The sequence below is a fragment of the Dermacentor silvarum genome, chromosome 4, assembly GCF_013339745.2.
Source record: "Dermacentor silvarum isolate Dsil-2018 chromosome 4, BIME_Dsil_1.4, whole genome shotgun sequence".
NCBI classification, from domain to species: Eukaryota; Metazoa; Arthropoda; class Arachnida; order Ixodida; family Ixodidae; genus Dermacentor; species Dermacentor silvarum.
The window spans coordinates 103766289-103789920 of record NC_051157.2 but is presented as its reverse complement, the minus strand read 5'-3'; the positions used below and the strand labels follow the sequence as shown (position 1 = coordinate 103789920).

The 23632-nt window shown below is 50.3% G+C and overlaps 1 protein-coding gene across 1 annotated transcript in view; it reads right to left on the bottom strand.

The window, feature by feature from the left end:
- Positions 1-23632, bottom strand: part of LOC119448801 (acid-sensing ion channel 4-A) — a 68895-nt gene extending 45263 nt beyond the window's left edge. Inside the window, exons 1-2 of the mRNA XM_037712015.2 lie at positions 23030-23632; positions 18902-19056 (exon numbers count right to left, since the gene is read on the bottom strand). Coding sequence (XP_037567943.1) covers positions 18902-19056; positions 23030-23632 — 758 coding nt within the window. The remainder of the gene's footprint in view (positions 1-18901; positions 19057-23029) is intronic.

Below are 23632 nucleotides of genomic sequence, written 5' to 3'. Positions count from 1 at the left end.
ATTTGAGCAATACCCCATACTCAACGACCAAACCCTGGCCGTCCAGAGTGCCCGCGATCGGGCCGTCAAGCTCGGCTTGCCGGTCCCTACGTGGGACTAGCCGGGTGGCGCGGGGTGTCCCCTGCGTCTTCTCTGGACCTCAATAAAGTTATTTCACTCACTCAATACCCCATACACCTCCGCCAGCATAGGCGACAGTTTCTTCATCCTTGTCTTTCTCAGAAAGCCCTAGAGGTGAAATCAAAATGGCGGAAGGCAAGAAACACGACTGCAGCAGTTTCCACGTCTTTGATAATATTTTACTCAATACCTATTGTCTCGGTAGCAATCATAATTTTGTGTATTGTTTCTGATATGGTTAGGAGTGTATTTATATCAGGAACTTTTGCCTCTTATTTGTGCATAGCCCGCAGCACGCCATAATCTGCGTGTCCTAAATATAGGACACCAGGGCTCAATGGTTGTCAAGGCCCCTGAATAAGCTGAATGTACAGTGAGGACGCTGTTGCTTGTAACATCGTCCGATTTCTTGTGTTATTATTCCCAAGGCGGTAGGTCAGCCTGAGTTTCTGCATTCAGTGGAAAGGGGACTCCTATAGTAATAAGTATCTGTATCAAGGACGCAAATATGTTTGCTGCACTGTAGGAAGTGTGCGTGTTAGAGGTAGAAGACGATGACGATGAAAAGCAGGATATACAGTTTGCCTTTGCAGGCTAGGGGAGCAGTAATTGCTGCACAGTAGACGAAGAATTTGCCATATATGGCGAAAATACATCTGACAAAGTGACTATCAAGTAAATGGAGGCCATTCAAGTGCAATAATGAAGGAAGTGGGCGTGTTGGAGGTAGATGACGATGAAAACCAGGATACACATGTCCGGAACCGAGGGGGCGCAGCGGAGCGCCAGAGCAAGAGGACCAGTGCAGCATTCTTTTAGAACAGACTAGCGCGTGCCATGCATACGCATCGAGCACGCGCCGCCCAACTTTATTTTCGTCGTCTTTTGCAGCCGGCACCAAGGCGCCGGCCGAGAGCGCCGACCATAGCGTCGCCGCGTTGCGGCGTCGGTGGGCGCTACACACTGTTTGCTTTTTCAGGCTTGGGGAGCAGTAATTGCTGCGCAATAGATGAAGATTTGGACATCTATGACGAAAGTACATCCAATAAAGCGACTATCAAGTAGATGGAGGCCTTTCAAGTGCAATGATGGAGGACGTCTGCGTGTTGGAGGTAGCAGACGATGACGATGAAAAGCGGGATATAGTTTGCTTTTGAAGGCTTGGGGAACAGTAATTTCTGTACAGTAGAAGAATTGACTATCTATGACGAAAACACATCCGACAAAGCGACTATCAAAGATAGAGGCCATTGAAGTGCAATGATGAGCCGTGTATAAGCAGCACGAAGGATATTTTTGATGCCTCTGATGCAAAAGAACCACTGTCAAATGACCATCATGCAAGTTCTTATATATTTAAATGTGTGATACAGTCGAGGGTAATATGCAACTTCGAAATACTTCATATTGCTCTTTACAACCACTAAGCCCTGGTGTCCTATATATAGGACATGACGCCATGTGTTATGCTGATGTGGTGCTCCGAATAAAATAAATATTTTTGTGCTTCTTGGGCCGTAGTAAATCAATACAAAACGAAGAAAAAATTTCTGCACGTTAAAAAAAATTCAGGGCTGAAAGGGTTAATGCGTTCGCATTTTTGCGGTACTTAACGCTTTTTCCAGGGACTACTGCCTCTCTATCTATGTATGTTTGTCTCGAACCGTATTCCCGCTTACCTGGGTCATTGTGTAGGCCATGGTCGAATGGTTAGCCTGTCGGGTTCCTCTGCTGATGAAATAGTGTTCGAAACCAACGGTGGGATCAACTTGTTTCACTGAGAATGTGGCTGTGTACAGTCGTCTTCAACATGAAAGGGAAGAGCGATTTTTTAAGCGAAGCTTGTTATAACTCCCAGACTTCAGTGGCGCTTATGTACGCAAAAAATTATCATCAGCTGCACTGGCTCGAGCGTCGTCGTCTTCTTCGGCAGCTGGCTCGTTGGTGCCCCTCGGTTTGCGCTCGTGCTCGTGCTCAGCACGCGCTCGTGCCACTGCTCCCGCGTTCGTCGTCATCGTCTTCTTCCTCAGCTGGCTGTGTTGCCGCTCATCATTACAGCGTAGAATTTCACTCCTCTTTTAAAGCGATAGCGTTAAGGGCCCCGTGTCGCAGAAAATCCGGCGTCGGCAACCGGCGTCGGCGTGCGATGTTGGCGGGTGGCGAAGAAAATCATCCCCAAGCTAGGGAGCCTACATGCAAGCGCTGTTTTATGGTGGTGACAGCCTTGGTATGGGAACTTACCGCCGCCAGCTAAATTGGCGGGTTAAATTTGGGGCACATAGGGAGCCTACATGCAACGCCGTTTGACAGCGTTGCATGTAGGCTCCCTAGGGGCACAAAATGGCGACAGACCAGCTGACAGACCACATTTCCCGCAACCCTTGGGGACGGGAAAATAATTAACTTCTTTTAATAAACTTTGGCCTCAGCAACCAGAGACAAATGGCGCGTCTGAGCGCCGTAAACGGCACGTCTACCTTTTAGTTAAACAGACTAGTAAGGACAGTCTTCATTACAGCACACTTCGAAAAACACCCTCTACATATTATGCACAACTGGAAGGCAGCGACAATGCTTAATGCAGTTCACATTCTTGGCGTGAGATACTACTACCACGAGCATGCCACCGTGCCTTATAACTTGTTGCTTTATATATGTCGCACGACATGCAATGGAAAAGTAAGTTTGATGTGTTCAAATAGAAGGAAAAGGCAACTAGGATATTAAAGAAGTTTGCAGGTTTCTTGTGCGCACTGGCGAAAACTGAATTAAAGAAATTTAATAGATCGCGTGCCAACATGAGTAAATCAGAGCGTGTCAAAAAAAGTGGTCACAGTTTCACCTGAAAGGCGAAGCATCAATTGCGATAGCAAATTTGTAGAGAGCTATACGGAGTAATGATAGTAGCTTTATCAGCTGTATAAACTTGGACAAGCAGCAGCACCGGCAACACGCAGAACTAATGTCGACGCCGTCGGCGTTTTGCCCGCGTTCGCACAAAATGCGTGCGGCGTTGCTGACTTTTGCCGGAGCCTCTGATATAAATAGGCACTTGGTGCCGCAGCTAAACGTTACTTCCCTTCCCTCCCCCTCCCCCCCCCCCACCGCCTTTCGCGCGTCGTAAGAAGGCGCGTTTGCTCTACATATATGGTGATTGTGAAGGAGGAAAGAGACGCCTACTTCTGCAGCCCTTAAGGAAGCACGGCGCAGAACGCGCGTTTGTTCTCCGCCGTGGGTTGATGATAAGTGGTTCTTGAGGGAAAGGGAAAGGTTGGCGCTATCTTCTGCAGCCCTTGAGGGAGCACGGCTCAGCGCCAGATCCGCCGTGGGTTCACTCCCCGTGAAAGAGCGCGCCCCTCGCGCCCTTTCACTCGCACATACAGCGTTCGGCGGCGCGCGGCGACGATTTCATCTCCATTGACGTCCTACGGAACCTCACGGCAACGGCGTCGACGACGGCGACGCCGACGGCAGAAATCTGTTTTGGAGTGTCCATATAATTGCTATCGCAATAAAAGGCAGAGAGACTGGGGACCAAAAATGGTTGTCCACCAAATTTGGCGGCAAATAGCGGTCAAAATTTTGGTGTTGTCACCACCCTAAAACAGCGCTTGCATGTGGGCTCCCTACCCCAACCACGCCTGCCCTCCAAATATACTTACGTACATGTATATGCCACGCCTTCTTATATGACATGCGGTATATGCGGGTTATACTGCGACACCATTCTATCAATAATGTTGCTCATACCTTGTCTTGCATTCTTGGCAAAGCTATTCCTCGGAATTTCGACAATGAAAATCGACAAACAGATGCCATAAAACAAAACACCCACAGCACAGGCCTTTTATGTTAAATCTTCTCAGACTGAAATATTAAAAGTACGAAACAAAAAGTTGTCGCAGTTTCACCTGAAAGGCGAAGCATCAATTGCGATAGCAAATTTGTAGAGAGCTATACGGAGTAATGATAGTAGCTTTATCAGCTGTATAAACTTGGACATGCAGCAGCAGGTGGTGGTGGTAAACATTTATTAAGGTGTTATTTACATAGAGGTTGTTCGGGAAAACCAGCCCTTAATAGGCCAGCTCAATACAATACTAGGTGGAGTCCCTATTCAGGGACCCCATTGGTCGTGGCCGCTGTCGTGACAGGCTGGACCATGGCCTGTTGAGCCGGAAGGTCCAGGCAGCCCAGCAGGGCCGCCTCCCAGTCCTCTCGGGTTGGGTTGGGATTGGGGGTTAGAGACGGATTGAGTTGGCATGCCCATACCATGTGGTAAGTGTCAGCCACCTCCCCACAGTACTGGCAGAGGCCGGAAAAGGAAGAGTCAAAGTGTTTGAGCACTGCCGGGCACAGTAGCGTATTCGTGAATAGGCGAAGAAGAATTCTCTCGTCCGCCTTCTTGAGCCCTTTGCAGAGCGCAGGAAAGCGGCGGTGAGAGTCCCGATAATGGGTACTTATGTCTTTAAAAGTGAGAAGAGGAGGATTATATTCTGGATCAGAGTGGTCATCGGTGGAGGAGGCAGTTGCCCGGGGAATGAGTGCGCGGGCGGCAGCGTGGGCTGCCTCATTGCCTGTGAGTTCCTGATGGCCGGGGGTCCAGATTAGTGAGCGGGGAGAGGGGTCACCTACCCGCGGGCAAGGTCGAAGAATTTGAGCAGCTAGGGGTGAGATCCATCCTAGCTGGAAATTTCGACAGGCTCCTCTGGAGTCAGATATGATGGTTTTGGAAGTGTCATGTGAGATAGCTAGGGCTATGGCCACCTCTTCAGCATGGGTAGCATTGGGTGCACGGAAGGAGAGACCATCCACCTGCCTGTCTTGGTGGACTACGGCGGCCGTATACCAACCCCCATGGTAAGGGCCGGCGATGTCCGTGTAAAATACGCTTTGTTTGGAGCCGTAGTGGCGTCGGAGGGCAAGAGCCCGCGCCTCCCGGCGACCAGTGTGTGACTCATGGGACATATTGGTGGGGAGGGGTCGAACATGGATCGCGTATTTCCAGTGTTCGGGCACTCGTACCCGCTCCTGTGTGTGGAATTCATGCCTGATGTGTAGGCGATCTAGGAGTCGTCTGCCTGACGGGGTCTGCGCCAAGCGGGTGTATTGATTTGTCAAGTGAGCCTCCCGAAGCTCCCGGTAGGTGTTGACCACCCCCAAGGCAAGAAGTCTCGCATTGGAGGTAGAGATGGGGAGATCTAGGGCTCGCTTGATGATTTTGCGGAGGGTGACCTCCAAAAAATCTTCATCGTGTTTCCGTAAGTGCAGGTACGGTGTCGCATACAAGATGCGACTCGTGACAAAAGCTTGTGCGAGACGAAGCGCATCCTTGCTTTCGAGACCCCCCCGCTTGTTGGAAACCCGGCGGACCATGCGGCCCACCTGTTCTCCAACCTTACGGAGTTTGTGAAGTGTTGTCTCTACTCGGCGGTGTTTGTGTATGTGCAGTCCAAGGACACGGATCTCCTGTGCCTCGTTAATGGGTCCGCTATGTAGGGAAAGGTTAATGGACGAAGTGCACTTCGGCGTGGGCCGAATGTGCACGAATTCTGACTTCTGTGGGGAACATTGGAGGCCGCAGTATGCCGCATATTCGTCCACTATATGCGCTGCGGCTTGCAGGCTGTCCTCCATGTTGCCCAGGTTGCCGTGTGTGGCCCACAGGGTGATGTCGTCGGCATAAAGCGCATGCTTTACCCCGTCGACAGCATCCAGCCGGGCCGGGAGCTGTACCATAGCTAAGTTGAAAAGGAGAGGCGACAACACAGCGCCCTGTGGTGTGCCTCGCGTGCCCAGTGGGTAAGGGCCGTATTCCCGATCTTGGATGCGAATGTACGCAGCCCTGTCAGTGAGAAAATTTCGAATATAGTTGAAAGTGCGATCGCCACAGTTAGTGGCACTGAGGTGAGCTAGGATGACTTCGTGCTTAACGTTATCGAAGGCTCCCTTAAGGTCAAGCGCTAGAATGATCTTGTCATTGTGGGGGTGTTCTATGGGAGTGAGGACTTCGTGGTGTAGTTGTAGGAGGATGTCCTGCGCAGATTTGTTGGGTCGGAAGCCGTACATGGAGTCAGTGAAAGTGTTACGCTCTTCCAAGTAGGAGGAGAGACGATCCCTGACCATAGTTTCCATTAGCTTCCCCGCACAGGAAGTAAGAGAAATGGGTCTAAGGTTATCAGCGTTGATGGGTTTCCCTGCCTTTGGTGTGAAGGTTACTAGAGATGTTTTCCAATCTAGGGGGAGGGGTGTTTCTCCGGACCAGATAACATTGATGTATTCGAGAAGCGACTGGTGTGCAGTATCGGGTAGGTTTGCTAGGACTTTTACGGTGAGTTTGTCTCGCCCGGGAGCCGTGCCCCGCCTCATTTTGGCAAGAGCCGCACGGAGGTCGTGTAACTGGAAAGGAGCGTCCAGTTCCGAGTTCTCCCTGCCTGCGCAGTGATCCTCGGGGCCTCGCGGGTCCTGCTCAGTGCAGAGATAGCGGTCCCGGAGCGAGAGAGCTAGCTGTGTTGTAGAGCCCTGAAAATTGTGAAAGGCTCGATGTAGATGCCTTTGTGTCTCGCCTCGCGTTTGCGCGGGGTCGATGAGACTACGGAAGAGTCTCCATGTATTGCGGCCAGACATTTGCCTGGCGGCAGTATTACATCGGCCTACCCAATTTGAATCGGCGAGCTGGGCAGCGTACTCGGCCGCCTTCTGGGTGAGATCCAGTATCCGCATGCGGAGTTTGCGGTTGTGTTTTTGCCGGCGCCATCTCTTTGTGAGGCTAAGACGGGCCTCCCAAAGATGGAGGAGGTGGTTATCCACGTCCAGATGGCTGTCCGTGAGTTGTATTGCGGTCTCGTGTTGTCTTAGTGTTTGGAGTATGGATTGGGCCCACTGGGAATAACCATTGTGAAGAATGGGAGAGGCAGGTACGGACTGTCGGAAGGCGTCCCAGTTGGTTACGTGAGCCTGTGTGATGGGGCGTTGTAGGGGTCGTGTTGAGAGTGTGGTGTTGAGAATGCAGTGGTCGCTGCCGAGGGTTTCCTCGGTATTGACCCAGTCTGCGTGTTTGATGTTTTTGGTGAAGGTAAGGTCGGGGCAGGTGTCCCGGGTCACAGAGTTACCTAGACGAGTTGGTTGCGCAGGGTCGGTGTGAAGAGTGATGCCCAGCGTGGAAGTTAGCTCCGCGAGTTTCCTTCCACGCATCTCTTCCTTGCGATAGCCCCAAAGCCTGCTAGGGGCGTTAAAGTCGCCCACTATTAGGAGGGGATCGCGCCCTGCGATCTTCAGCGCCCTGGTGAAGGTGTCAGCGAAAGTGATCTTTTTGAGTTTAGGTCGGCAGTAAATGTTAAGGATGTGTACCGGGGGGTCGGCTCTGCGCAGGGGAAGGATTGTGACCATGGTGTACGAGTAGGGTATTGAGAGGTCGAGGTCGACTTCTTGTGCAGTTAAGGTTTTATGTACAAGAAGGCAGGTGAATGGGTCCCGCTGAAAAGTGTTATAGCCTGTGAGGCGCACGGCATTGCCGGGCTCTTGAAGGGCAACCACCGCGCACAGGTGTTCGAAGGTTTCGAGATAGAGGCTGAAATTGGCCCGTTTGGCCCTATCCTTGAAGCCTCTACAGTTCCACTGAATTAGAGAAAGTAGTTGAGGTTTTCGGGTTCGCGATGGGGGTAAGCGTTTAGGTGCTACCGCCATACTGAGAATTTGGGGTGGCTGGGATGGACTCGGCCCCTACATTGGTGCCTTGTGCAAGTAGGGATTCGGAGTCCTCAGAGAGTTCGGCGAGGTCATTGGTATAAGAAAATTTAGAGGGGCGGTTAACGTCCTTGAGGGGACTAGCCCTGCGGCTGCGAGGGTTGGTGTCCTGGAGCCAAGCCTTAATGTTACTCGTCACCTGATGGGTGACGGTATTGGAGAGATTTTCGATGCTTTTGCTCATGGTGGTGAGTTGTGTCACCAGAGCAGTCATAGCGCTTTCAATAGCCTGAAAACGCTGTTCAGTGTTAGAGGGCTCCGAGACGGACGGAGCGACGCACATGGGCTTAGGTTCCGGAACGGCGACGGTAATTTTGGGGAGGGGAGGGGGCGGTGACGCGGAGGTGGAGGGCGTACTACCTGCCTACAGAGTGGCAATTTTGACTAGAAGCTGCGCGTTCTGTGCCCGGAGCGCAGCGAGCTCTTGTTTGAGCACGAGGAATTCGGGGGAGGAGGTGGGGGAGGGAGAGTGAGAGGAGGAGGCGGCCCCCGCCCAGCTGCCTACCTGAGAGGATGTCTTCTTTGCTGGATGCCTGGGGGCACCGCCAGAGGTCAGGGGTGGAAATTCCCCGGCTTGGAACACGGGGGCGCCCTGGTCGGGGGTCTTGGATGACGTCTTCTGTGACGCCTGTGATGTCTTGGGTGGATGTGGCACTTGCTGATTGGTCTTGGTGGTTTGGTTGGTTGCTCCCGGCTGACGGCCTTCCGGCGTGACGTCAGATGTTTTGGGCTTTGGCCGCTGCTGCGGGGAGCCGCGGCCACCATGTTGGCCGCCCGTCTGCTGCAGGCGGCGAAATTTTGCCTTGCAGGCCGGGGATCCGGTGAGGTGTTCCTCGCCGCACACCAGGCACGATGGCTTGCATTCATGTGGGGTCATCCCCTCCTCAGAGGCACCCACAACTTGACCACAATGGCCGCAGCGTTGATCGTTGGGGTGGGGGCACAGCTCCGGGCGGTGGCCCACCGTCCCGCAGCAGTAGCAGGCTGGTATGGTGCGCTTGTATTCGCGTACCGGGGTCACGACACTGTTGTAGTGCACGAACCGTGGCACGTGGTGGCCTTCGAAAGTGAGGAGGGCCACGGAAGTCTTGCCCAGCTTCCTGATGAAAGCGATGTTTCCACCCCGCCAGTGGATCTTGGCTTTCAGGGAGGAGGAGGTCTCCTGTTCCTGCACCGTAATGACGCCACGGCACACTTCCCCGCTGATCTTGGCGTGGCCGATCATCGGTAGGGGACCCTGGGATGTCTTGAGCGAGAATTCTCGCGAGAGAAGGTTGGCAGTGTTGATGTCGTTGGTTGAGACAACGATGATATTTTGCGCCCAAATGGGCCACACACTGATACAATCACTGTTGGTAGCGTTCGCATATGAGGCGAGCTTGGCTCCTAGCTCACCTGGCTGGAAGGCAGCTTTGAGATCCACCGTCACTCGAGGCTTGAGCACGATGGTGAAGTCTTCCGCAGCAGTGCGGGGCATAGCGGCGGGCCGCCACGATACACGGGATGTCTTCTTGGGTGGGGTCTTCGCTGACTTGGCCTTATCGGTATCCGAGGCCTTAGCAGTGTTAGATTGCTGGCGGCGCTTACGAAGCGTCATCACTGTAAATAGTCCCTCGTCCACGATATCCGTGGGTGGAACGGAGTCTTCGGGCGTTGAGGCAGGAACGTTTTTCCACGCCAAGGTAGTGGGATCATATCCACGGAGAGCGGTGACCGCCATATAAGGCGGCGTCCGCGGGAGAGTCCCGGCGCAGTCGGCGTTGGGCCTAACTCGTTAGGGCAATCGTAGCTCCCCAAGGTGAGGTCAAGAAGTGGACATAAAATGGCCAAACATCGGCCTACCTGGATGAGAGTGGTGTCTTCTGGTGCAGAACGATGTTAGGAAGATGATAGGGTCAATTTTCGTGGGATGTCGTGCAGGGTTCCGCAGGTCCTGACGAAAATCACAGGAGCCGACGTGAGACGCGTCCGCTCTCGACCGCGTCCGTGGTGGCGTCCTGCAGCAGCAGCGGCAACACGCAGAACTGTTGTCGACGCCGTCGGCGTTTTGCCCACGTTCGCACAAAATGCGTGCGGCGTTGGTGACTGTTGCCGGAGCCTCTGATATAAATAGGTACTTGGTGCCGCAGCTAAATGTCCCCCCCCCCCCCCACGGCCTTTCGTGCGTCAGAAGAAGGCGCGTTTGCTCTACATATATGGTGATTGTAAAGGAGGAAAGAGACGCCTACTTCTGCAGCCCTTAAGGGAGCACGGCACAGAACGCGCGTTTGTTCTCCGCCGTGCGTTCACTCCCCGTGAAAGCGCGCGTCCCTCGCGCCCTTTCACTCGCACATACAGCGTTTGGCGGCGCGCTGAGCCGTGCTCCCTCAAGGGCTGCAGAAGATAGCGCCAACCTTTCCCTTTCCCTCAAGAACCACTTATCGCGGCGCGCGCGGCGACATTGGCGCTGAGCCGTGCTCCCTCAAGGGCTGCAGAAGATAGCGCCAACCTTTCCCTTTCCCTCAAGAACCACTTATCATCGGCGACGATTTCATCTCCATTGACGTCATACGGAACCTCACGGCGACGGCGACGGCGACGGCGACGGCGACGCCGACGGCGGAAATCTGCTTTGGAGTGTCCATATAATTGCTATCGCAATAAAACGGAAACATGAAAATTATGCAATTTTTTGGCACGGCTGTGCGATATCTCCGAGATGGCTCCACGCAAAAGGGCGCGTTTCTGCCACAAAGCTCGCCTTCGTGCATAGCGTTCGCCGCCAGTGTTTCCCGGTAACCATTACGGTTGCTTAAGCTGCAGTTGTCGGGAAGCGTGAGAAGCCATCGGGGATCTTCCATTCATTGTCTTTCGTAACGGTCCGATTTAATTTTGAAGTTTTTTGTGGAAATCCATCCAGAATGAACGCGCTTGGGAAAGGGCTCGTCGTCGACGTGCCGATACTAGCGTGAGCGCTTCCGAAGCCCAGGCGAAACGTCAGCGAAGCGCCGCGGACTCCGAGTTGAGGGAGCGCGATGTTGAGGCCAAACGTCAGCGAAGAGCCACCGACCCCGAGTTGCGAGAGCGCGATGTTGAGGGCAAACGTCAGCATCGTCTTGCCCTCCAGGAACCCGACAACGGTGGTGCACGCCTCGGCAACGCAAGCGCCAGCTTCCCCGGTGCGACGGCCAGGTTTAAATGCGAGTTTCTCAACTTCGGAGCCAGCTGCAGTGCGTGTGACCCGTTGTGGTTCGAGCCCAATGTGGTACTCGTCAGTGCAATTGGTTCGCAGGAACACCGAATAAATGCACGACAAGCTTCGCTCACCCCATTTCCTCAACAGGCGAGGAGCTACTGATTTTTTTTTTACTGCATTAACTTGTGGCTCACGGGTTCAAATGTAAGAACTTTATACATGGTTTCCTGGTGGAACATTTAGTACCAGCGAAGACTTTTATAGAACACGCGTCTTTAGCCCCTAAGGGCTAGCCTTTTTATTAATGCCTTGTGGGCAGCATGAAAAGCATTGAAGGACCCCGGTTTCATTGAACACCAGCACACACCAAGTGACACATACCCAGTGCTCCAAGCCGGCGTCAAAGATTTTCATTGAACAGCTGTATCCAACCACTACCGCCTCTACAGTGACCCATGTCGGTGTAAAAGAGGTTCGTAGAAGAGCGGCACGTTTGTACACATTGCCACAGACTCAGTGACCCAAGTTGGTCCGACGGCTGGTTTCAATCCCAGTTACCTCAGCACAGCAGCCCGATGCGCTGCTCATTCAAGCATGGACCACATGGTTACCCAGGTGGGCGGGAAAACGGTTTGGACATACATCCATCCATCCATCCATCCATCCATCCATCCATACATACATACATACATACATACATACATACATACATACATACATACATACATACATACATACATACATACATACATACATACATACATACATACATACATACATACATACATACATAGCCCCCGGAAACTGCGCAAAGTACCCTAGTAATAATTAAAAATTCATGTTACCTACAGTACTCGTAATAATGGATACGTCAAAGGAGGCAATTCTCGGGATCAGTTTGAGTCATAGGCCTGTTAAAGTGGTCAGAGTGTTTCCTAGAACCGTGATATTGTTGGTATAGGCTCTCCGCTTGTTCCAGTCTCCTTTTTATAGATACAGCTCCATGCTGCGGAATCCGTATACGCGTATGACGCATGTGCGTCATTTTGCTACCAGTTGCGACGGGGAATTCCAGGTTGCAGTGACATCAGCTTCGATGACTTCTTTGAGCATTTCGTAGACGGATGGGTTCACCCCAATGATTACTTTAAATCACCTAGCATCCTGGTTCCCACACAGGTCGCGGCCTAATTTCTTATACATAACGTACGAGTATGAGGACATGAAGAGAGATCCTTATTCCGGCATTCTTAAGATCGCGGCCTTTCTTGACAACGAGATCGAGAAGGCAATCAGCGACAATGCAGCACTGGATACAATTGCGCAAGTATGCCATAAGCTTGTTCTATTCATTTATGCTTGGGCTGCGTCAGAAGGTGCTCATTGCGGCGAATCATATAAAATTGCAATATTCCGCAGACGGAGCGCTCCGGCTCAGGAGTTACGACTCTGCTACATCGGAGAAGAGAAGTGAGCTAACAACTAATTTACCGTCGACTCCAAGTTCGTTAGAACTTCGTCACCTTCGTTAGATGGGGAAAGGCCTGTGAAATAATGAGTAATTGAGATGTGGGAGCCCATACAGAAGGCAACATAATAGGTGTCTAACGAACGTCGCAGGATATCATATGCGAGCGCTCTTCCCTCTCATATCGGCCAGCCTCTCCACCAATCACCAGAGTCTCGTCGATTCGACACTCATTACAGCGCAAACAAGAAAAAGAAATGAATAGGAAACATGTGCTCTCTGATGCATGCTCGTTTTGTTGGCTAAACAGAGCTCAAAATTTTTAGAGGACTTTTACCTTATGTCTGCTTAAGATACTGAACAAATCTGTCAGTGGAATATGCCAGATGTAGCGTCCTCTAATTCAGAGACAGAGAAAAAGACAGACAAAGCTAAGGAAGCTAAACAAGGTTACTTCCAGTTGGGCGCCTTAGAAGAGCTATGGAATACCCATGCGATATCAGTTCATGATTATGTTCATTCTCCAGGTACGTTGAGAGACTACAGAAGCGGCAAAGAGATTACGAGCAAAACTCGGTCTCAGTACGCAATTGCATTTTAAGAAAGAGAAGTGCAATGAAATACGGGCTTCAGTCACGTCGCTCTCCAGGGAGTGGACTGACTAGAGAGCAGTTGCTTTTTTTCTTTTTTGCTTTTTTTTGTCATATCTTGCAATGTAAATATTTGCATATTGTTACTCAGCACAAGTGTAGTTATTATCTTCATCGGTGGTTCACAACTTAAGCACATATGAAGTAACACTTCCCTAAAGAAAAAAAATTGGCTGGGGTTTAACTCAGTTATACCTGGGTGTGCTTAGCGAGAGGTACGGTTATGCCAAAGTCTTTCGCAAACGTCACACGCAAATCCAAACGGATTGTCTGTAAAGTCCGTTTGGAACATGCGCGTTGCACTTGAACTTTGAGCCAGCCGAATCACATGGTCCATCACACGGTGAGCCTTCACGTCCTCCAACTGCGTTGTATCGGCGGCTAGGCACGGCGCTCTCCGAGCTGCATTACTCTTCCGTCTCTGTTCGATACGCCGAGCACGTTCTTCTTCTGTCCCCGCAGCTCGTTGCCTCCTCCTGGTTTCATTCCGTCGTTGATCCGCGGCCCTGGCACTAAATGCCGAACTAGACGACGAACCATCATCTGAATGCACTCGCCTGGCCGCTTCGTACTTAGACGCTTTTCGAGGCGTGCGGATTGTCCTTCCCCCTTCTCCTCGGCTCGCTGCCTCCCTCTTGGGTTTGTTCCGACGACGATGCCTGGCTTCTTTCAGTCTCTCCGACTCACTTTCCATATCTGCCGACGAATCGCAGCGAGCCGCTCCTTTTATATATACGATGCAACGCCGGCTCCTCCAGTGATGCAACGGCGGCGCTTGCTAGGCAACGGCTCAGCTCGCGGTTCGGCCACCAAACGCAGCGAAACGGCGAGAATACGGCCAATGTAGCTCTCGCTACAAAAAGCCGGCAGATCCCACGCCCTGTGGGGACCGATGTTATGCGAAGCAGTTTGCGGGGAGCCGACCAACTTTGCGAAACAACCATGAGATCACCAAGATGCAGACAGCTGTTTCATGACCTACATGACGCACATGTCATGAGCACCAAAACGCAGGTGGCTGTTTCATGACCTATATGACACACATGTCATGATAGTCATGTGATGACGTATCATTTATGTTCGTCATGCACTCTTGTCAAACAATGCCAATTTTGGTACTAGTAAGTGACGCTCTTTCCTGTCTTGAACCTTTTTTTCCGTCCTTGGTTGCGTCTTAACTTTGCGGAATATAGTATTTTCTTATAATCTAAAGAGCACTTGTAACTTCGTGTTGCCAGGAGGTTAGCCTCCTAAGCAGAACAATTCTAGGCACAGTTTCTGAATACTGCCTCCATTCTTTGGCTTGGATTTCGTTTTTATCCGTCATATGTTTTAATTGTGTTCATCGGGGCTTACAGACACAGTGTCATCCCAATAAATGTTTACCCTCAACGACTTCATATCCGTGCGACAAAGGATTAAGTCATATTCGGCGCCTTCTATCACCAAAAGAAACACTTCATCGTACAGCGACTACTATTTTAGCCTTAATGTTAACCATTAGCAGAGCTCCTTTTCGCAACCATCGTCACCTCGTACAAAGACTAATCTGCTTGTGAAAACGTATTCTGGATTTGCTCTGCTTCTCGTGATTATTGATAGTGAAGTTCCTCTGTCGACAAGCGCTCACACGGCCTGCCTGCTCACATCAAGTTGTATGTCGAGCAAAGTTGAAGAAATCAGTAAGATGGTCTCGTTTCCTTTCAGTGTAAATTTATTAGTGTCATTTGTTTCTTTGTTTGTCTTAAATGTAATCAAGGCTCAAGAGAGGTCGACCGGAGAATCGCCCTGGACTTGGTAGCTCTGGAATACCACTCGGACGCATTCACTCCACGAAAAAAGGCACCTACATATTTGTTCACTCGTCCGCTTCGCCGGAACATGTAATAAGCCTGCACGTACAAATTCTTTGCGTGTTGAACTTATTACATTCATGAAGGAAATGTTGCATAGGAAATGTATAGATGTTTCCTTCCTGTTCATGGCAATAACAACAGGCCGGTAACAATGAGCGTTCTCAGACTTCCTCACTTATGGCACACTTCATTTATTAGTGGCCTATCGGCATGAAAAGCTGATGATGACGGTATACATGCTTTAGCGCCGCCAGGATGATTGTCATCAACATAAGGCACAAAAATACCAAGAGAGCCCTGAAAATAAGAATAAAAATCACTTCCTGCAGTATATGTTCGTCCTCACTGTTGTGCACGATTGTCAACTGCAACGCCCAATATGGAATCACCTTCTAGCTTTCAGATAACTTATCTTGCAACTGTTGTGGCGTAAAAACCTTAGATCCCACATTACCTTTTCACCGGCACGAACAAGCTTCGGAAGCTTCTTCATGCCGAAGATCTGACTGTTCAAATCGGTTTCGTGTGTTTTATAGATATGGTCGTTGCAACAATTGGTTGAAGGCGGACTTGTTTCGTTCTATTCATATGTAAGTTTCAGCACAAGTATTTTTACGACTTCTGTTATTTATTTCCCACTTTTTAGACCGTATCTCCGGAAGCCACGAAAAGAGGCCTTCACAGAAGCCTCCTTGAGAGATGAGCAGGACGAGTCGATCAGTGGCAGAGCATCAAGAGGAGCTTTAGGCGAAGAACATCCCTGTGATTAATCCAGCAAGCACATAATGAAAAGTGCCAACCTCATAAGGAAAGCAATTGTGAGCGACTGGGAGAACCATGTCTCAGGCTTACAGGTCAAGCGCATGAAAGCCAAAATTACATCGAAGACGGCCGGTTTTCGAGTAGATCTGGAGGCCCGGCGGAAGGGCGTCAATCTGCCTTAGACACCAAATTTAGCACTTATGGCACAGATGAATTAACAAATTCACAAGTAGCTGTTTCTTTTCTTTTTTTATAAATTTTTGCTAAGTTACAGAGACGTATATTTTTTTTTCTTAGTTGATGGCGGCCGTCTAAATAGATGGTGAGGAATGAGGTGCTGTAAAACTGAGTAGCGTCACAAGGATGAACGACAGATCTGTGATAATACATGACGGAATATCTCGCACCGTTAGTGGCAGTAATATTGCCTTAGCTACAGTGGTCAAAACGTTCCGTGAGGTCGTATACCAGGGCATTGTGTGCACGTTAAAGAGCCCCAGGTGGTCAAACTTAACCAGGAGTCGTGCCTCATAACCGTATCTTGGTATTGGCACGTAAAACCTCAGAATTCATTTTTGGAACTTTCTGTGATGCGCTGCTTCTGGAAAACACCAACTTGAACTCCTTTCTCATCCTACATTTCGCTTCACCAACTTTACCACTGCCGCCATTAGCGCAGGGGTGTCCTATAGCAGCTTTGTCTTCATGTTAAGCTTGTTGGCCTAAAAGGAAATGCTATTTGTCAACCTACAGCTGCAGATCTCCTTCGGGCCCTGCAGAACTATGTATTAAAAAAAATCAGAGCCCTTCGACTACTGTGAAGATGGAAGCCAGCGAAGCTGTGACTGTGGTGGGTCTGCGGTAGTGACTATTGCTACAGTGAATATATAATATATATATATATATATATACATATATATAATCATTATTGATTATATTGAGCGTCTTCGGCATGTTCGTCAAACAGCAAGGACACCGGCGTCTTGTTTTTGCCCGGCGCGATGGCCAATTAGTGCGTTTGCTGCGCCTAGTCCACCCCATCGTCATAGACTAGCGTATGAGTCACAGCGTTCATAGCCGCGACACTCTGCACGACAGCGTCAGGATCCTGTAAGATCTGTCCCGCTCCTGCTCTCGGCGGCTCATATCCACATATCCAACGCGGGTGTGAGCCAAACGTGATTTCTTTCTTACCTTCCTTCCCTCTTTCTTTCTCTCTTTCTTTATTTCCTTCCTTCCTTCCTTCCTTCTTTCTTTCTTTCTTTCTTGTCCCCGGCTCATACCCGCATATCCAATGCGGGTATGCGCCACACGTGATTTTATTATGGTTAATCGTGATGTAACTGAGGAGCATGGGATGTTATTGATGTCATGACCTGTCAGTCATGTTAGTCATCCGTTTTGCACCTGTGCTAAGGCACAACTATCAGGAGACCAACCACCACGCGCACTGAAGCCAAACGACCGTGCACATGGAGCCGAAGTTCTGCTGATGATAGTGTTTTTCTACACGCGGACACGATCCTGGGGGAACTAGCCCTTAACAGGTTCGCTGTAAAATAAATAAGTAAGTGTCACTAGATGCACAGAAAGTGTGTGAACACAAATCAAAAACAATCGCAACTATTCGATGTTTACGCTTAAAACAGTGCGAAAAATAGCCGCGAGAACAAATGAGGAAAGGCAGAACAGAGCGCCTGCTCTGGCTAACCTCTCCTCATTTTTTACGCCAAGTTGTTGCTATTTTTCTAGCATAAATATCAAGCATGAACCAACTAGCCTACATGAAAATGTTGTCGAAACTATACAGCAGTGTTGGTCGAAGCTTGCATCTAGAACATCAGCAGTGCCAACAGGGCGCTCGCCTTTTAGAGGCTGGCTATCCGCAGCATATAATGACTTTCGTAGATTAAGTTCTTCGGAAAGCACAGACTGTGAGCAACTAATTACGAAAAGAAGAAAACAGCAGTAATGCCTTACATCCATATGGTATCGCACAAATTAAAGAAAATATTTCCCACTGCGCCAATGTGAAAGTGATTTTGTCGGCAAATGATAAGTTTGATAAGTTGCACAAAATTACTAATGCGCAGAAATTTGCCCAGTAAACAGCGAAATAAAGAGCACCGTACCAAGTATGTTAACTGCGTCGATGGTCTAGTTTGCAGCACACCGCTATCGCGCGGCCGAATTTACGTAGTTCATACAGGCCGCAGCCTAAATGATAGGCAGGGAGAGCACGCATATCAAGTGAAGAATAAAACGAGAGTTTGGCTTGTTATGCATTGCAAGGATTGTGGCTGAGATCCCATGTATCACGACTGCACGGAAATTGGAGCGAGCGGAAACCAGTTAACTGGGCAGATTAAACGTAGACGCAGCGACCGTATTTTACTTGAAAAACGGGTATGTTAGCACAGCATCGATTTTTTTTTGCCATGAATTCAAAATTCTCACATTATCACATATGTTTGATATCATGTTATCATACGCAATTATTACATATGGGCTATGTGAGATTTATTGATCGGGGGGTTCATATTTAAGTGTAGTAACACTCGTGCAGGATGAGGTTGGGTACTCTGCTTGTTATTCTTTCAATACGCTCAAAGGTTGTTAAAGTTGCTGTACTTGCTTGGCATGCGCCGTACCAAGACTGGTAGGACACCCAGTGGTACCAGTGGTACCAGTGGTACCAGTGCTCTGTCTGGTGTAAGAAAGTTGACGAGCTTTAATGTAAAGTGCAAATTTGCGCGTCATAAAGTGTCTTATTACTTCATTTACCCTTGTTCAAAGCCCGCTATACGCCTACTGCAGCAATTCATTCATTCATTCATTTACTAGATCCTGCAGGCCAAGGTGTGGCCCAAGCAGGCGTGGAAAATTGTTGAGTCCAAAGACACAGTACATGGACGTAGCAATGAGTGCAATCACGAGAAAATGTACCGGCCGATGGTTCAGTCTGTAGCGAAAGGCTCTGGATGTAGCAGCGGTGAAAGGAACCGTGACCACGCTCCCGGTTCACTCTTCGTTGCCGCAAGTGTCACACGTATACGCTTGCGTATTAATTTCGTTGGTAGTGTACACGTGCTCGTTATAAAATGTATGCCAAGGATACACGTACCGTGCCTGCATGCAGTCGTTGTTGCCCAGGCGGCACCCGATAAGCATGTGGCGCAGCTGATGTCCCATGGTTCGCACAACGCTCCGGTTGAGGCGTTTTTTGCGCGCCATCCACAGCCAAAGTTCCGACTGCAGCGCCGCGTCTTCCAGGTTGGGCTGCGTGCCTCGAGAGTATTGGTCACAACTCAAATAGACGGCAACCCTTTTAAACGGCATGAACACTCCATATCAAATGAATACATATGGTTCTCTGATCATATGCGTTTTCGTATTACATCTAAACTCACGTAATGCTATTCGATTACGGCGATCGATAGTGGTCGAGCAAGCGATGCCTCTTGCTGTAATAAACCTTCGAGCTTCGTCAGAACAAGTTGTGTACGAAATTTTACAACAGTGAACACGTGCCCGTTAGAATGTACGCCCGGACGAAGACGAGTCTCCTTGTCAGAACGTTTATCCCAGCATGAACCATCCCTTGTTAGATGACTGTTGGGTACTTCAAATCTCCATCTTACGTTAACGGATTGTTGGACACAGGTTATGCAATATCACCCATTTTTTAAATGCGACTATGACATTCTTAGCCTAGTTAATTCAGCCAACTTATGTCTATTTATCTATTTCTATCATTCTACCTATCTATCATTCTGTCTATGTTGGGAACAGAGGAAGAAGAAGCGCAATATAACCACGCGGAGGGGCAGGGGTTACGCGATTCATTAAAGTAGTCACACCGAGCAATCTTGACCGACGGACGCGCAGTCGCTTCGTTTCTTACATTATGGTGCCGAAACCCGGGAAAGAGGCTGCCATCCGCATAACCGACCTTGGACTGACTACGCCATCAGCGCGACGTCATTCGAAGCAGTGCTACCGGTGTAATCGCCGCCGCAACCGAAGCCTTGCAAGAAACCGAACCGACGGATACCGACTTGCAAGTGCTCCTGAAAGAACTCAGTGACAAAGACTATGGCCTCGCTTAAATCAACGCCAGAGTCGAAGAGCTCGTGATCGACGACGACAAATACGAAGCGGAATTCACCGCGTCCATGGAATACCACGAGATGATCCGGCACCCCATCAGCCGGGTTCGTTTTCGTCTTCATTCCCGATCACTAATGACTGCCACCTACCCTTTGCCAGGACTGCAAGCAGTGCATCCAGTCTGTACAACCGGTAACGAGGCGAACGCCAGCTCAAACGTCAGATCAACAACACCCCGCGTACAACAACCGAAGCTCCAGTCTGAGGCGAGGGTACAGCGTCAGCTCATCCTGAACAACGAGAAGGTGATCGCCTACACGAGCCCTCAGATCACGACCAGAATCGACGACACGTTCGACTTGCCCGAAAGCGAAACGCTTTCCGGAAAGCTGTCCCAAAACGAAATGCGCAAGCCGTTAAGCCTTGACAAAGTAGATCAAATACAAAACAGCGACCCCAATCGCCATCGCACTTAGTCCTCGCACGACGGCCACCGCAGCGTGGAGACCAACCATCACCGGTATAGCAGGGGTGGTATTCTGTAAGAGTATACCTAGTGGAGTGTCCATTTTGGCCGCTGCTGATTGGCTGGAGCCGCACGAGTGAGGAGGGGACAACTGCCACTAGCCAGTGTCCTTCTCGCTCGTGCAGCCAGTCAGCGACAGCCGAAATGGACAGTCCACTAGGTGGGCTCTTACAAAATAGCACCCCAGTGCTCGAAACCATAGCCCCGAGACCAGCATATGTACAGCGTCAACGACCTGATAACACGTGACAGCACCGAGGTCTTCCACCAGAGGGCTCACAGTCATCGACGAACCGCGCTATTTCCCGCCAACTATGCCGCAGAGTCCGCCACCGCTAGAGATGTCCAACGACTCCACCATAGACTTCAGTCAAAGTTGACCGAAAGTGTAAAATGGCTCCTGCACTGTCGTGACCTATCGCGTACGGCCGCGCCCCTCTACCAGCGGACTGCCTTCGTGGCGCCTATATCGACAACCAGGACGACGCCATGGACGACCTGCTCTTCATGAACAGGTGCAAGAAGACAATGAAAGAAACTCCTCTGGCGGCACCTCTGGTCAGCTGTGCGCCGTCACGTGAAGTCAAAGCTTCTGTTCCAGCCTGGTGGGACGCCAGCGGCAACCGCCGCCACCGCCAACATGACAGCGTCTTGACCCGAGAGCTACTACGCGAGTGGCTACGAGTTGAGCCAATTCAACCGTCGCCAGTTGGAGAACTTCGAGAACGAGAACGGTGAAACTCTGAAGAACTTCAGAAGACGACGTCACGCCGCAGTCATCATCAATCATCTCGTCCGTTTCTCGCGGGTGGCAGCGTGTTGTGAACAGAGAAAGAAGAAGCGCAATATAACCACACGGAGGGGTCAGGGGAAACGGGGTTCATTGAAGTAGTTGCACCGAGAGAGAGAGAGAGAAATTATTGATGCGGTCAGGCGACTTCCTCATAGGGTGGCGCCCTTAGTTCAGGGCTCATTAGCTCGCGCCACCCCGCGTGCCCGCTGGATCAGCCGTCGCTGCTCTTGCGGGTCTACGCAGGTTAGCGCAGTCTACCAGGAGGAAGGTGAAGGTGAAGGAATAGGGGAGTTGCCCGGAGGGTTTGAGTATTCCCAGTTGCAATGATATACTGCGGGCTTTGCTCCACAGTAGGGACAGTATGAGGGATATTGTGGGGGTGGAAGAGGTGAAGGTAAAAGAGATAGGGTAATTAATTGATTTGTAGCTATCGCCACGCGACGGCATCTCCTCGGTTAAGAGCCTAGTGTGGTGGGGGGAAGTGTATCTGTAATGTTGTAGACTTTCAGTGTAGTTTAATGATTCTGTGGGTGCGTCATCTGGATTGGACAGCTCTTCCAATGGCGCCCGGTTAGCGAGCTCTCGGGCTACCACATTAGCACGTCCATTACCATGGGGAGATGTGTGTCCAGGTGTCCAGACGATACGCACCCTGTGTAACGCTGTGGGGTGTAATGATGTAAGGATACGGTGTGTGTAGGGTGTCACCATCACCCGCCGCGGTAGCTCAGTTAGCTAAGGCGTTGCGCTGCTGAGCACGAGGTTGCGGGATCGAATCGCGGCCGCGGCGGCCGCATTTCGATAGAGGCGAAATGCACGTAACGCCGGTAGAATGCAATCTTTCTACACTTTTCGTTTCAAGGTTAGCGGTAAGCTGCGGGTGATGACTTGGTAATGTCTGGGGCCTACCCTTCAACCGATTTTCATTCCTCTCTAAATTTTCTGCTCATAATCCGGGTCCCCTGCAACTAAATGACCTAAGTATAGGCACTCTTTCATTGACCTCTAGAGGCAGACTGCCAATCACAAATTGTCGTTTTCCTGCTAGGGTATTGAACATTACCTCAGTATTCTACCGACTAATCTTCAGACGTACTATTGAACTTTGTCTCCTAAGGTTCTCAATTGCTTTTTGCAACTAACCTTCATGGTTGCAGAAAAGGACAGCGTCATCTGTAACCACAGGTTGCTGAAGTGTTCCCCGTTAATCATCAACTCCTATCCTTCCCAGCCAGTATCACGTTTAGAAAAGTCCGGCACATGTTCGCAAGTATACTCCTACTACAGAGACACTCAATAGGAGAATGTGTCGAGCTGTATTAGTAAATGACCCTTCTAAAAACCAAAAGAAGCCTTGCCAGGAAACGCGACTTCGTAACCTAGAGAGGACGCAAAAACTAAACACGGATGGCAGCACCACCTTCAAGTTCTCGCAGCAGCTCGCTGTGAAGTCATGGATTTTGGTGATGTTTTCTCGTGCCTAGCGAATTTTTTATCGGCAAAGATGGACAAAATTGCGTTCTAAGGAAGCCAAACGGCTGAACTTAGCAAGTTTCGAGATTTTTTTATGCGCCACAACGTCGCAAATGCGAGAAAGCACGTTGAAATGCGCCACGTCCCAACTAGATACTGGCGCTCACATTTAGGCACAAAATCTAAAACAAAAAAGCGGAAAGATGGATTTCAGTTTTTATTGTTGTAATCAATTTCAATAATCAGCAAACCTACCGAAAATAGTGCTTCGAAACAGTATTTTATCAACTTAAACTAACTTGGTGTTTCTTTGTTTGTGTCGCTGACAATTGACAATTGCATGGACTAACCTCGTAGTAGGTGGCCGGCTCCGCACACTCCCGCCACCACACTCTGTCGGGGAGACCCTCGCGTCGCGCCAACTGCCGGTCCTTGCAGAGCGCGGACCTCCTAAGGGGGTTCACGTTGCACACGGTCACGTCGGGAAATGGTAGCGACGCCTGCGTGTCGTAATGAACGCTGGTGTAGACCCTGTACTGGTCGTACTCGCCGAACACCCGAGCCCACTCGCGCAGCGTCAGGCCAACCAGGAACGCGACGACGAGCAGCCAGCAGAGGCGCCGCAACACGCCGCCCCTCAGTCCCAGAAGGATGTCGCACCCGGAACATCCCGCCGAGGCCACCTTCTCGCGGTACCTGTGATCGAAGTAACGCGAATGGTCCCGTGGACATTTGATCCGGATGACGTATGGTGAACGACAAATTGCCATCGGAGTCACCAACCAGACAAAAAAGATTCGACAGAGACTGGGGAGAGTGATTGCCAAAGGTGAGTGATAGTTTTCCGGTATACTTTCTGGGATATGCTGCTCGGGACACTTGCTGAGTGGGTCCCACCCGGACCAGTAGGGAGGGCGCGTCTGGCGTCTAGACACAGGTTCCAGACCGGCCAT